The sequence below is a fragment of the Anopheles moucheti genome, chromosome 3 (genome assembly GCF_943734755.1).
Source record: "Anopheles moucheti chromosome 3, idAnoMoucSN_F20_07, whole genome shotgun sequence".
NCBI classification, from domain to species: Eukaryota; Metazoa; Arthropoda; class Insecta; order Diptera; family Culicidae; genus Anopheles; species Anopheles moucheti.
In genome coordinates this window covers 1,251,163-1,266,043 of record NC_069141.1, presented here as the reverse complement: position 1 = coordinate 1,266,043, position 14,881 = coordinate 1,251,163, and the positions used below count along the sequence as shown (strand labels likewise).

The following is a 14,881-nucleotide window of genomic DNA, read 5'->3' as shown; positions in this document are numbered from 1 at the left end:
CATACCTTGTGTTCGAATCACCACGCTTGGCCTGTATGTTTACAACCCCTCGTGTTCGGTACAGCTGAGGACTGCTGTCTTTGCGCAGTTTTCCCTATTGAAAGAGTTTTTTCTTCTGGAAAGTACAGAAAAGCGAAGGCCCAAAATAGAGCAGCTCGACCAAGTGCAGAGCAAATACAGTTCGCTTGCAAATAAGTTGAACGACGGGAGAGTGTGTTGAAAACGATCGCACATCGTTGCGGACAGAGTGTTCGGTTGCAGTTTGGAACATTTGTTTCAGTACGAAAGGCAAAGGAAAAGCTGTACGGTCCACACATCATCATTTCGTTATCTGACACACACACACGCGCGCACACGAACCTCAAGGGGGTTCAGGGCACAAGATTTCCCCTGTCATGGCGGCGTATTCGTGAAACCAGAACAGATTTTCTTTTCAACTTTTGACACCGAAACCAGCCGTCTACGGTCGTTCGGTGCGTGCGAACGTGTTAAGTACTTGCTTACTACGTGTTAGATAATTTAGTGACTGAGCGGATGTGCTGAAAAGTGGTGTGGAAATACATAGTCTGTAGGTGAACAACAACACGCGGGACTTATTATTACACAATCGACCGAAACAGTGAAGCCATCGAGTCGTCGTGGCCGTGCTATTCGAAGCCGAGGAAAGGGCGCAAGTTAGTGCACGCGTAGTGTTAAAAACAGATCACAGATCCAAACCTGCACGTGTATTTGTGTGTGTGTGTGTGCGGATAGTGTAGTGACTATCGAAAGTAAAGTAGTAACCCCGCAACTTGTAACGCAACAACAGCATTCGCGCGCCCGTTTTGCTTTTGAGTAAAGCAAAGCAAAGTAGGCAAGGCGGTTAAAGGAGTGAGCTAGGGAGTGGAAGAAAAAAGGTCATCTTACACACGTTGCTAACCGAGCAGTCATGTACATCAACAATACGGAGGCGCTAAAGATATGGCTGACAGCGGTTCTGGAACCGCTGTGCGATGCGGACCCGGCCGCCCTGGCCCGGTACGTGCTCGCCCTACTGAAGAAGGACAAACCAGAGAAGGATCTGATCGTATCGATGAAGGAGCAGCTGGACGTATTCTTGTCCGAGCAAACGATGCCCTTTCTCGAGCGGTTGTTCAAGATGATCAAGAGCGAGGAGTACCTGAAGTGTGCCCCAGCCGCTCCGGCTGCCGGTTCGGTTGTTAGCAATGGTGCATCAGCGACGGCCGCCGTAGCTTCCTCCACCACTAGTGGCAGTGCCAGCACCCAGCAGGGGACGGTCTCAGCGACACCCGTCGCTACGCCGCACGCTTCCACCAACCATCAACACGCCGAAGAGGTGACCAGCAGTTCTCGGATGCGGATAAAGCGAGAATTTACGCCACCGTTGCAAGAGTCTGCAACACGGTCCAGTAAAGATACGCTGCCCAGTTCCGCCACCTCGAACTACACCTCCGGATCATCCTCATCAGCGGGAGGAGGAGTGTCGACGCTGGCTAGTGCTACCACGGTGAGCGGCGGAACATCCACGTCGGAACGATCCACATCTCACCATCATCATCACAGCGAACAGCGCTCAGAAAAGGGCCGTGCCAGCGAAATGACATCCTCCAGCGTTGCCCATAATTCCTCGCCGTCCGTCAGCAGCAGTAGTGGTGGTGGAGGGACAGCAGTAGGATCGGGTGGTGGTGTCACCAACCAAAAGTCCACCTCCACCCACCACCAGCAGCATTCGCCAATCAAAGGTTCCAGCAAGGATGATCATGTAAGTGTGACTGGTCCTCCCATCATCTGACATGTATGCGTCGTGATTAACGTGCAGCGAACTGCACGATGCGTGCGAGGCCCATCCGTGCGAGCAGCAGCAGTAGTATGCGTGTAGATGTACACATTGTATCCACCCTTTCCGGCGCTAGGTCTGGCAGAGAGTCCGGGGAGATTGGGATCTCTTGTAGCGCGTGGCACGAGATGAGTTGGGTGCTAAATTTATCCCGCGCGTTCCTGCGGACTATAAATATTATTAACAGCAAATGAAAATGGTTTGGCCTCAGCGCACCCAATAGCCGTGGTAGTAGAACGCATCGAGGGGAATCTACATCATGCTATAAAAAACACGCATCACGTTTCCATGTAGGAGGCGACCGTTTATTATAATACTTTTTTCCGATTCCGAGACTGGGCATTCATAAGCGCGGGAATAATAAAATAAATATTTTAAGAAGAGTCACGTGAAAAACTGACTCAATCACGAATTGAATTTTAGAATATTCTAGAATCTTCATAGGTTCACAATAACTGTTCAAGGATCTCAAGCACTTAAAAGAAGGAATTGCTAAGAAATAATACTTTTATTGTTTTTTTTTGTATTTTAGTTTCTGAAATAAGATTTTGTATACTGATATCAATTTAGCCAACCAATTTAGCAGAATTAGTTTTACTATCAAATGCCAATCGATCAAATATCAATTATTTGCTGCCCTTAGGACACATGAATCTGAATGAAGTAACGAATATTCAGAATAAAGATGCAAAGTATTTAATTCTGTTCAAAGATTCGTTACGATTCAGTTAACTCTATGGTTGTATGTTTGGTTTGTTTAATATTTTTTGAAGAAACAGCCAGGAACAGGAACAGGAATTTGGAAGGAAAACGTAATCGAAAACCTTTAAGATGTTTAAAACTTCAATTGGTCATCGAGCATAGTTATATATCTGTGTGTTTAAGATACTGATCAAATGTTGGCAACCTCCTGGTATCATTTGTAGCCGATCACATTCAATTCGATTTGTTTTTACCCACCTATAGCTACATTTTTCTACTCACCATGATAAGACGTTAGAGGATTAAAATAGTATGCCGCCACTTTGTCTTTGGTCGCTATTTGTTGACTGTCAATATTTGAAAAAAAAAAAAATCTTATTTAATATAATTTTTCATTGAAGTTTATTCCCCCCTATAGTGCTGGAACATTAATATGCCAAACCGCGTCAATAGCAAGTGACGTTCGACGTGTGTTATAGAACGTGGCAGATCGTGTAACAGCATCCGGGCCAGTTTTGAATAGCTTGCGAGCGAAAGGGAATGCGCGTACCCGCGAACGAGAACGGCTATCCTTGACCTCCTTCTCAGTTGATTTGACAATTTTTACCCTCCACGCTATGCATAAAACGCTTTTGATTAAGCTATTTGCGTGAATATTGTGAGTGTTTGCATGAAGGAAGAAAGTAGCATTATAGCTTTGGTATACAATTGATTGGTATTTTCTTGGCCATGGTGGCTGGCAAACGAGTTTAAACGCATATTCAACATTCGGTTGTATTAAAAAAAAAACAATTGTGTAATACCTCCCAAAACATATGCTCATTGTATTTGATCAGATCGTGACCGAGCACATCTCATCGTGGAGCAGATCTGCAAACACAGTCGCGCACTGTGTTCTGTACGCTAGCGAAAGCAGGATGGAATAAAATATATGCATTCATCATCATTATGATCAACAACAAAAGCCATTTTCAATTTATCCCCTATCGAGTGTGTGCGTAATTGCCCAGTGCTCGGGCCAGCGACGCATTTGCTATGATGTTGTGGATGTTTTCTAGTGGTTTTGTGTGTGCGTATTAGTTCCCATTAGATTTCGTAGCTGTTTTGCCTTTTGACGCAGCACTGTACGGTATGATTCGTTTGATCTCGTGTCCTTTTACGTCCAAGTTATGTGACTGGCGCTGTAGATTGTACTGTTTTATAAGATGTGTACATTTTAATTGCATTATAATTAAATGATTCGTTGATTACCTCGCGGATAATTTGTGCACTAATTTTAAGCACATTCATCACAACATTTGCACTATTTGAGAGATCTATAAAACAAACACTCCTTCAACGTAACATAGTGTCTCGGAAACCCCTGCACACGTACCGATGCAATCATCCTATTTACGTGGGAAGCCATTACTCAGTACGGTCCGGTTCTCTCCCCTGGATCGTGTTGATGACTGCGCGCGCACCTCGTTCCTAATCGCGGTCTGAACGGGCTGGCATACCATACACATCGTGCATGAACTTGTTCAAACCTGCCGGACATCAGTTGGCCGCTTCTGTGTTACGTATTACAAACACTGGGGAATCGGTATTTGCGAGTAAGGTCTATTTGTTTGATACTGGTGACCGTCGGCATGGTACACATTGGATGCTTATGGGATGTTGTATTATGGGATGTACAGTTCATTGGCATGACTAAGGAAAGCATCTGTCTCATGGTGTGTTGTTCATCAAATATTTATGCTTTATGAGAGATGTGACATTAAGAAAAACAATAATTTAAATCTGTTTTGTTAATTTTCTACATTTCCAGAGCAATAGCAGCAGCAGTACCCGCCGTAGCCGCCGTATGCAGAATCGATCACGCAGCCGGTCCCGATCTCGTTCGCGATCGTTTGAACGTACGCGCGATACGCGCCGATCGCGCTCACGCGAGCTACAGCAACGTACGCGCGGTGGAGGCGCTAGTGGTAACGGTGGCAGTGGGAATGATTCCAAATCGGGCGGACGCTCGTATCGCAACAAGTCACCGTTACGTAGCAACGATTCGTTCCGACGCTACGAGCGAAAGGTGTACGATCGGCGCAACAGCGGTCCGAATGCATCCGGTGGAAGTAATAGCGGAATGACGGGATCGTCGGGCACGAACGTACTAAGTTCCGGTGGCAGCAGTGGTAATGGCGTCGCGAGTAATCGCTCGCAACGAATCCGTTCGCATTCACGCAGCCGTTCACCGTCCCCGAATTCAGATCGGAGGAAGATTGCCCGGTCGATGACGCCGGTTCGGCAGGCAGCAGCACGTGCAGCGGCAGCAACCGTTGCGCCGGTGTCCAGTGATACAGCAGCAGCCGTTACAGCAGGCGCGGTAGATGCGGCGGTTATCAATCCGGTCACTGCCATGGTTCAGCCAGTTGCGGGCGGTGTTCCAGTCATTCCTGTCGGAGGTGGAACGGTGGTGCCTACGATGGTGCCGGTACCATCCGCAACGGTCGTTGGTCTTGATCGCGTAAAAAATGCGACGGCGGGCGAGGGAGGTGCTGTATCGACCGCACCGCTCAGTGGAGGTACTTCGAAGAGACAGCGTTGCCGAGATTTCGACGAAAAGGGTTACTGTATGCGTGGTGAAACTTGTCCCTGGGATCATGGAACAGACCCGGTCGTGCTTGACGGTCTTAGCGATCCTGCCATGATCGCACAAATGCGCGGCACGATTGTGCCCGAGTATAGCCCTGATGCGCCCGAACTGTGGAACAAACCGCCGAACATACCGGGCGGTGTTCCTATCGGTGGTGTTCCTGCAATTCGCCCCGGACCGGCACAACGTCTCGGCGGTGGTATTGGCGGATTTGGACCACGCGGTGGACCCGTCGGTATGGGACTAACGTTCCGTGGTGTGGCTCCCGTGTTCCCAATGCAGGGCTTTCCAGGCAATCCGATCGGTGCGACACCTTTGCAGCGCGAACTGATCTCCGTGCCGGTGGTGGATGCTAATAAGGGAGGCGATGTGTCCGCCGATCATCGGAACAGTCGTTTCGAGCCTGAAGATGCGGTCGCAGTCGCTGACGGACCGATGCTGATGGGTGGTGGTGGTAAGCGCAAAATGACCATGAACAATCGGCACGGACCGCGCGTGCTGGGTGGTGGTCATAGTGGTGTGGGTGGCCCCGGAGGTCCCGGCTCGATGCTGATGAACCCGCAGCACAACTGTTCGCTAGAGCTGCGCAAAATCCCGCGCGGATTGAACGAAATTTCGCATTTGAACGATCACTTTTCGAAGTTTGGCAAGATCACCAACATTCAGATACGGTACGATAACGATCCAGAGGCGGCTATTGTAACGTTTACGTCGCACGCGGAGGCGAACGTAGCGTACCGAAGCACCGAGGCGGTGCTGAACAATCGCTTTATCAAAGTGTTTTGGCATATACCGCCGGCTGGCGGTGAGCAGCCCGCCATTACGGCGCCGGCCAAGACGGAGCATTCACTGCGAAGATCATATCCGAATCAGTACAGCATTAATAACAACCTTAGCACGACCGGGTCAACCGGCACGACGCAAACGGGCCCAACCGTTGCAGGCGGTAAAACGATGCAGGCGAAAGACGACGCGAACAATGCCCCAGTGGTGGCGAACGGCAATGAGAATCTCGCACCGCAGCAGCAAATCGTGGGTGGTGGTCTGAAAGGGCACGGTAATAGTGCCACGAAGTACATCAGCCCTGCTACGGGGGTGCCTCTGGCGGGTGGTGGAGGTGCCAACAAGATTTCCCGTGCGCAGAATGAAATGTTACGCAAACGACAGGAACAGTTCAACAAGGGTATTAACGAGCGCAAAGTCATTCTAATGGACGGATACCTGAAAGAGCAACGGAAGCTGCTTGAGTTGATCGTTACATATGAGGTGAGCGACCCGCGTCGGCCCCAGCTGAAGGAATCGCTCGACGAGCTGCAGATAAAAATTAACAATCTGCGCAAAGAGATCCAGCAGGACCAGCAGCTGTTTAAGGCCAATTCGGCAAGGGGGCCCACCCACGGTCCGAAACATAAGACGAAAGCGCAGCATGAACGCGAGCAGCTGGATGCGGAGTTGGAGCAGATTGCGCAGGAACAGCGTACGTTCCGCGCACCGGACGGTCCTCCAGCAGCGCCAGCACCGGGTCAAAAGCCATACGGTGGTGGTTCGCGAAAAGGTGCTGGATCGGTGGTGAGGGTAGCACCGCCCGGTTCGACCAGTGTCGATCGAAGGCCGACGACCATTCTGATAACCGGTTTCGTCGAGGAGGAGGCAGAACCCTTGCTGGAACATTTCAAGCAGTTCGGTGAGGTTACGAAACATCAGCTGGACAAGATGGAACCATCGTTAACGATTAGTTTCAGCACACGGCCGGTAGCGGAGAAGGCATTGGCCCGTGGTAAGCAGTTTAACAAGAAGCTGCTATCGATAGTATGGCAGACAACGGCGGCAGTCGCACCGACAACACCGACCGGAGCGTCGGCACCGAATGCTGTGGCCGCAACGCCCGCCGACACTGGCAAGGATGAGGGCAATCAGCCGCTCGTTCATTCTAGCAGTGGTGGTAGCGATGGTGATAATGTAGATGACGCTCTGACGTCCACAAAGCTCTTGGATATTGATGAATCGAGCGACGGCGCGGATCGGATGGTGCTAATTGGGAGCGGTGGCGTGGGTACCGACATCAACTCTTCGTCGATGGAAACCCTAAACGAAACGGACGAGCTGATCGAGATGCCGCACATGGTGGAGGAGGAGGAAGATGATGACGACATGGAGGGTGAACGTTCCTGGCGTCGTTAGTAAGCGAATGTAGGCGCATGTCTTCTGATTTAAAGTTTTCTCTTTTGGCGCATAGCCTTCGCCATTGCGGTCGCCGGATCAGCGAATGAGGACAGGCTGGGTTAGGAGTTTTGTTTGTTTATTTTTTTAAAATAGGAATTAGCGGAAGGTGTGCATGTGTGTGTATGTGTGGTTGTGTGAAGCTTTTGTTTTCTAAATGCTGAAAATTCATTACATTTCAATCAACCTCCGACACGTTCGTTTCGGTTCCGATTGATTGAGGCGTTCTCTTGTTATTATACTATTTGACGGTAACTATGCTTGTTAATTCAATGCCACGAAGCTGGTGAGGTTGGAAGATTAGCTACTTTACGGTTTAATAATGTATATGCTTTATATGCATAGACTATAGAAGGATTTGGATTGAGGAGAACTAAAGTCTATAGGAAGTTAGATGATTATTTTAATTATTTTTTTGGTTTTTATAATGAAGATTCGTTTCTACCCTTTTGCATGGAATATGTGGTGTTTTATGTTCGCTGCGGTTCTGATCCGAGCCCGAGCCCAGGAACACTCATTGTTGTTGATCATCTGCATCAACTGCAGTGTTTCTTTGCCATAGGATAGATTGTTCGTAGGTGCGTAGGTTTCCTGCACCTAGTCGATTTGTTCTTTTTTTCACCATTTTGCGATGGATTAAGTTCACATTATGCTCTTTTTTGTAATGGTTCCGCCTATCTATTGCCATTAGATTTTGTCTTAAGTCATTAACATTTTGCGTTCGGAATGCAGTATGTATGTAAAAGCAACCAAACGAATCAATGTTGCGAAATGCTACCGAAGCTAAGCTGAGTACGGAGGAGCAAAGCACTGATGAAACCAGAGCGGGATAGTTTACCGAACACAGCAATTCCTTGTCGGCAGCGATAGATAGAACTAGGTGTATGTAAAATAAAACCGTTTTGTAATTTGTTCCGCAGAGACAACAATATGTAATCTGTAAACAAATTCATTATGAATGTAAAGCAATTGTAAGATCAATCGTCCCCGGTTAGCAGGTCTTTGTTTAAATTACTGCTTTGATATAACGAAACTTGAAAAGGATTGTGTTTTATTAAGCACAGTTGTTTTCTGTTTAAGGCGGAATTTATGCGAAGAATCGCTTAACACAAGAGCAAAACGGGCGCGAATGGTCATTGATACGTATACCACAACACGATCTGTAGTAGCTCGTAAGTTGAAGCCAAACAAAAAAAAAACACCACTCTGGATATGATTTGGCGGCAATGAAAATGAAAAAAGAAAACCATGAACTGTGAAACGACAAAGTGAAAAAAACAATCCACTGAAAAAAAATCAATGATGAACCAAAAGATAATGAAAAAAGAGAAACAAAAAAAAAAACAATCTATCACAGCAACATAAAACAAAAGAGCCACAGGCACATGGTAAATGGCAAAAAATGCATCAGAAATAGAAAAGAAGTCGCAACAAATGCATAATGCAACCCTGCACGAACTAAAAACAAGAAAAACAGCAAACACATTAGCATCTTTGAATATAATAATAATAATAATAAAAATAAAGTGAGTTTAAGTAATGATTTCAAAACAGAAATTGCAAAGCGAACAACTCAAATTTGCGATAGGAGTTGTAATAGTCATACAAACAAAATGAATGTGTTTTATTTCTTCGGGAATGGGGATCAACAGGATTGAATGGGAAGAATTTGAGAAAATGTGGGTGGGTGGGTTAGTTTATTTTCATTTGCATAATGATTTAAAACAACAAAATTACAGCTCTGTAATGTAACATGTTGAAAGCGTTGTAATTGATCATATAATACGCTAAATATAGGAGCTCCTACAAATATTCTATCCCTAAATATCCTTGCCAGATTATGATGTTTTAGATGCTATATGTTATACACGATGGAATTGATTCTCTTTATGGCTCAATGCTTAACGCATCTTCTATTAAAGTTGGGACTATTGAACATTCGTAGTCTCGTTAAGTTTTTAATGTTCGCCTTGAGTGCATAGAAGAAGGAAAAGAACAATTATTAATTTAACTTACTAATAGGTTGTTCAAAGTTCAAAGTTTTCAAAGTTCTAAGTCTTCAACGCATTTCTATATGTAAGGACAAAGCAAAACAAAATGTACAGAAAATAATCTTATTGCTTAAACTGATAGTTAAAATTCAAAGTTTGATTTGTCATCCACGCGATTTATCTCATTGCACTGTATTTCATGAACGACTTGCAGTCTGTCACTTGGGTGCGTGAGCAAACATATCAACATCAACAACCAACGCACGTGTATACATAAAACTTTAGAAACCACTGCACTTTAAAGTTGTGTAAAAGAAATCTTCGTTTAAAACGTAGTGTAAAACTGTTCTCTGAAGCGGTATAGTGCTGAATAGAAGTCACAGAATATGTCGAATGTGGACGATTTGTTCAGTGTGTTCGAACAGGAGAACGACGAGGACAATGGACCTGTGCCGGTAGTTTTGACCGAATCAGCGACGACGGCGTCCGTAAATAATTCGAGTAATGATGATACCACCGAGAAAGGGTTTGTAATCACGCGTTGACAGAATGTTCATGGTGTTTTGTGGTCTAATTTACACACTTTTTTATTAGTGAGTTGGCACCGGCTGGTACCAAGCGCGACCTGGAAGTGATAGAAGTGGGAAGCGACGAGGAACAAGTATCGAAAAAGGCAAAGGTGGAATCGATACTGGACGACATTAAGTAAGTTGCTGGCTCAGTATAGTGCACTACGACGATATGCAAACGTTACTAATCACTCCCTTTTTTTGCAGTCTGGACAACATTGAGAGTCGCATCAAGGTACATACGATACAGTCACCGGAAGCTTGTACGCATGAGGTGGCTGTGTATCCGGATCAGAAATATATACCACTAGCACCGGCCACAGGCAAACCAGCGAAAGAGTACGCATTCGTGTTGGATCCATTCCAGAAGGAGGCGATTTTGTGCATCGAAAACAATCAATCCGTTCTCGTGTCCGCACATACTTCCGCCGGAAAAACGGTGGTGGCTGAATATGCCATTGCGAAATCACTCGCAGACAAGCAGCGCGTTATCTACACCACTCCGATTAAGGCACTTTCCAACCAGAAGTATCGTGAATTTCATGAAGAGTTTAAGGACGTCGGTCTGGTAACGGGCGATGTGACGATTAACCCGAGTGCCTCTTGCCTAATTATGACCACAGAAATTCTAAGGAACATGCTGTACCGTGGGTCGGAGATAATGCGCGAGGTTGGATGGGTAGTGTTCGATGAGATTCATTACATGCGTGACAAAGAACGTGGAGTAGTGTGGGAGGAAACGTTGATTCTGTTACCGGACAATGTGCACTACGTGTTCTTGTCGGCTACGATACCTAATGCGCGCCAGTTTGCTGAATGGGTGTGCCATTTGCACAAACAACCCTGTCATGTGGTGTATACCGATTATCGACCTACTCCACTACAGCACTACCTGTTTCCGGCCGGTGGTGACGGGATTCACTTGGTAGTGGATGAACGGGGTCAATTTAAGGAGGACAACTTCAACACGGCCATGAATGTGCTGCAGACGGCCGGAGAGGCTGCAAAGGGTGATCAGAAGGGTAAAAAGGGTGGTCTGAAAGCGTCCAATGCAGGTGAAACGAACATATTCAAGATTGTGAAGATGATAATGGAGCGAAACTTTGCACCGGTCATCATATTCTCCTTCAGCAAGAAGGACTGCGAGGTTTACGCGATGCAGATGGCAAAGCTTGACTTTAACTCGACGATGGAGAAAAAGCTTGTAGATGAAGTGTTCAACAACGCGATGGATGTGCTGACGGAGGAGGATCGTCAGTTGCCCCAGGTTGAGAATGTATTACCTTTGCTACGTCGTGGCATAGGCATACATCACGGTGGACTGCTACCAATTCTGAAGGAAACGATCGAGATTTTGTTTGGCGAAGGGTTGATTAAGGCACTGTTTGCTACGGAAACGTTTGCAATGGGATTGAACATGCCTGCACGAACCGTTCTCTTCACCGGACCACGTAAATTTGACGGGAAAGACTTCCGTTGGGTAACGTCCGGTGAGTACATCCAAATGTCGGGACGTGCCGGTCGGCGTGGCTTAGATGACAAGGGTATCGTTATTCTGATGATCGATGAAGCCGTCTCACCGACGGTTGGGAAGGAAATTGTACAGGGCAAACCGGATCCGATCAATTCCGCATTTCATCTGACGTACAATATGGTGCTGAACTTGCTGCGCGTGGAGGAGATTAATCCCGAGTACATGTTGGAACGGTCGTTCTTCCAGTTTCAGAACCAATCGTCCATACCGGAGATTTACAAGCGCGTGCAAAAGAAACAGAAGCAGCTGCAAGGAGTGCAGATTAAGGATGAACAGTCGATCGCATCGTACCATCACATTCGTGAGCAGCTGGACCGGCTTGGGCAAGAATTCCGGGAGTACATAACGCGCCCAGTATATCTGGTACCGTTCCTGCAACCGGGTCGTATGATTAAGATTCAATCGGATGCAGGCGAGTTCGAATGGGGCATCATAGTGAACTTCAAGAAGGAAAATGCCGATTCAAAGCAAAACCCACTCAAGACGGAGCAGAAGGTTATCATCGATGTGTTGCTGCACGTTGCTGATGGGTTCGAGAAGGAGGGCATCCCCAAACCTTGTCCACCGGGAAAACGTGGTTCGGTAGAGGTAGTTCCCGTGCTGCACAAGCTCGTGTCACGCATCAGCTCCCTGCGTGTGTACTATCCGAACGATCTGCGTCCATCGGATAATCGTCGATCGGTGTTGAAAACGATCGAGGAAGTAAAGAAGCGTTTTCCGCAGGGCCCGCCACTGCTGAATCCGATGACCGATATGCACATCCAAGAGAAGGCATTTCAGGGCATTGTGGAGATGATTGATAAGTTTGAGAAGCGTCTGTTTGCTCACCCGCTGCATGAATCGTCCGGTTTAGAGAGAGTGTACGCCCAGTACATGAATAAGCTAGATCTGGAGAAGGAGTTGCGAAACGAAAAGAACGCACTACGGGAAGCACGCAGTCTGCTGCAGATGAGCGAATTGAAACACAGAAAAAGAGTGCTTCGAAGATTGGGTTACTGCTCTACGGCCGATGTGATCGAGTTCAAGGGAAGAGTGGCATGCGAACTGAGCTGTGCCGATGAATTGCTCATCACGGAGATGGTGTTTAACGGAACGTTTACCGAACTGACGCCGGCGCAATCGTGCGCCTTGTTGAGCTGTTTTGTGTGCGATGAGAAAAGCAGTGAAATGCCGGCAGCAACGGAGGAACTATCCGGACCGTTGCGTCAGATGCAGGATTTAGCCAGACGGATAGCGAAGGTATCGAACGAGTGTAAGGTGGAAGTTGACGAGGAGCGGTACGTAGAGTCGTTCAAACCGTTCCTGATGGATGTGGTGTTGTGCTGGTGCAAGGGCTCCTCGTTTGCGCAGCTCTGCAAGATGACGGACATTTTCGAAGGTTCCATTATTCGGTGCATGCGTCGTTTGGAGGAATTGCTGCGGCAGATGGTGCAAGCGTCGAAGACGATCGGAAACACGGATCTGGAGAATAAGTTCGCCGAAGCGATTCGGTTGCTGAAGCGCGATATCGTGTTCGCGGCCTCGCTCTACCTGTAGAGGGTTGAAAAGACAATGAAACGATACATATTTGTGTGAAAGAAAAATGATAAAACAAAGATAAATTACAGTAACATGATATTTAGTAGCCTTGGATATTTGTGTACGATTGGAGATCACTTAGAAATTAGGGGTTACAAGGTTTGTCATATGGTTTCTTGGCTCGATGTTTGGTTTAATACATCTTTGGTCAAGCGTCGAATCTCATACCAACTAGGTATGCAGCTCAACTAAATGTATGATTTTTAAAACTATGAGATATGAGTCCTAGTAAGGCGAAATTTGCATGATGTTGAGGTAAATCAAGTAATGCTTTAGACAAGGATATTGTTACAAAAAAAAATCTCATCAATGTATTGAAAAGGTTGAGATATAAATAGGTATTGAGAAATGAAACGAGGAAACCCTTAATCCTAGGTAGTTCAAAGTAAACAAACGTATCAATCCTAGACGCGATATGAAGCATCACAATGCAATTGAGCTGCAAGGCGTTTGTTTAGGATTAAGATAAAAAAAATTATAAACGCGAAAATCGGTCTTCTTTGAAGTAATTTTCAAGACATTCGAATCGAGTCTAGAGAAAGGTACCACAAACTTTCGACGAACAGCCCGGAATGAGTCAAATGAGCTTAACTTTAGTTCAATATACAAACTTAGGTAGTGTTCACAAGGAATTGGGCGAAACTTAGATCAAATTAGATGGGAATTTAGATATGCAAATAGGAATTGAATGGGTCCATAGTAAGTTCCTGTAGAGTTTAAACTGGATAGCGAAAGGTTATGCAGTTCTCGAGTTTGGCCAGTTGGGTTGGCCGTGGTGTACTGAAGTCGCTTTTCCGAAAAGGCTTTTCCGACCGCCCTGTCAAACAGCACATTTCAAAAGCATCTATCGATCCACTCCATGTGTCAGATGAGTTTTTCCCCCAAATTTCAACACAAGGACAAAAGCGCTTGACAGTGGCGGCGTTCCTGTGTCCCTTGTTGGATGCCTTCAGGAAGGTGTGTTTTCCTTCGTCAAGCGCCAACCGAATAAGATTTGAGTGGTTTAAAATCACAGCCTAGAGGTAAAACCGTGTAGTAAAGGTGAACAAAAGTGTTTAACGCCATCAAGAATGCCTTGTCCGTGTTGGGCTGGGTTGGCTATTTTTTAAAGTTTTTGACTCTTTTTCCCCCCTCATCCCTAAACATGAAACGAACACGATGGTGGAAATTGCTTGGCGGACCGGTGGAAAAAAACGCTGCCAATATTTTCTCTCTCACGCTCGCAAGGTCTCGTGAGTTTTCCAGGCGCGTGCGCATCCGGTCTGTGACTCGCGCAAAAACGAACCACCGCGTTTTGGGGGGAACCTGTATACATGTGTGAGTGTGTGTGTATGTGTCTAGGCAACGAGTGGAGGAAAATTCTCTCCACGGTATCAGGATGGAAAAAGTGGCTCGAAGGAATACGCGCGTTTCCCATCGGTCTCAGTAGTATCGGCTAGCGTACGCGTACGGTTCGTGTGGTCCCATCGTACCGTGGGCTCCGGTTTCGGTCAAAAACGGTGCTGGGGACGCTTGCTTTTCCCCTTTCCCGGTTCGGATTACTGGTACAGCGGGGGTATGGGCATGCTATTTACGGCTGGAATCAATTACTGCGGATTGTGTGGTGAAATTTGGAGAAAATTGAAAACACTTTGCCTGCCGTGCATCGAAATGTGACCCGAATAGATGGCGAGAAGGGGACATATTTGCCACCGCTACTGGAGTGCCCGTTTTATTCTGCACTGTGGAGTACACGTGTGTGTGTATGTGGTCTAAATTCGGCTGTGATTCGGGTGGGTGGGTGGTTGTGTAAATTTATACCTATACAAGAACCGCCAC

At 46.6% G+C, this 14,881-nt stretch overlaps 2 protein-coding genes across 2 annotated transcripts; both read left to right on the top strand.

Moving 5' to 3' along the window:
* The first annotated feature begins 207 nt into the window (after window positions 1-207).
* Window positions 208-8,976, top strand: LOC128303167 (zinc finger protein swm). Its single transcript, XM_053040031.1, has 2 exons — window positions 208-1,762; window positions 4,350-8,976. The coding sequence occupies exons 1-2, from the start codon at window positions 929-931 to the stop codon at window positions 7,350-7,352; spliced, it is 3,837 nt and encodes a 1,278-aa protein (XP_052895991.1). The 5' UTR covers window positions 208-928; the 3' UTR covers window positions 7,353-8,976.
* Window positions 8,977-9,685: 709 nt separating this feature from the next.
* On the top strand, window positions 9,686-13,539 carry LOC128302017 (exosome RNA helicase MTR4). Its single transcript, XM_053038729.1, has 3 exons — window positions 9,686-9,908; window positions 9,977-10,087; window positions 10,159-13,539. Exons 1-3 carry the CDS (start codon window positions 9,769-9,771, stop codon window positions 13,019-13,021), a joined length of 3,114 nt encoding a protein of 1,037 aa, XP_052894689.1. The 5' UTR covers window positions 9,686-9,768; the 3' UTR covers window positions 13,022-13,539.
* The last annotated feature ends 1,342 nt before the right edge of the window (window positions 13,540-14,881 follow it).

Coding starts and splice junctions, on each gene's coding strand:
- LOC128302017 (XM_053038729.1), top strand. CDS start 9,769: ATGTCGAATGTGGACGATTTGTTCAGTGTGTTCGAACAGGAGAACGAC. Junction 9,909..9,976: donor GATGATACCACCGAGAAAGG/GTTTGTAATCAC, acceptor CTTTTTTATTAG/TGAGTTGGCACCGGCTGGTA. Junction 10,088..10,158: donor TCGATACTGGACGACATTAA/GTAAGTTGCTGG, acceptor CTTTTTTTGCAG/TCTGGACAACATTGAGAGTC.
- LOC128303167 (XM_053040031.1), top strand. CDS start 929: ATGTACATCAACAATACGGAGGCGCTAAAGATATGGCTGACAGCGGTT. Junction 1,763..4,349: donor GTTCCAGCAAGGATGATCAT/GTAAGTGTGACT, acceptor CTACATTTCCAG/AGCAATAGCAGCAGCAGTAC.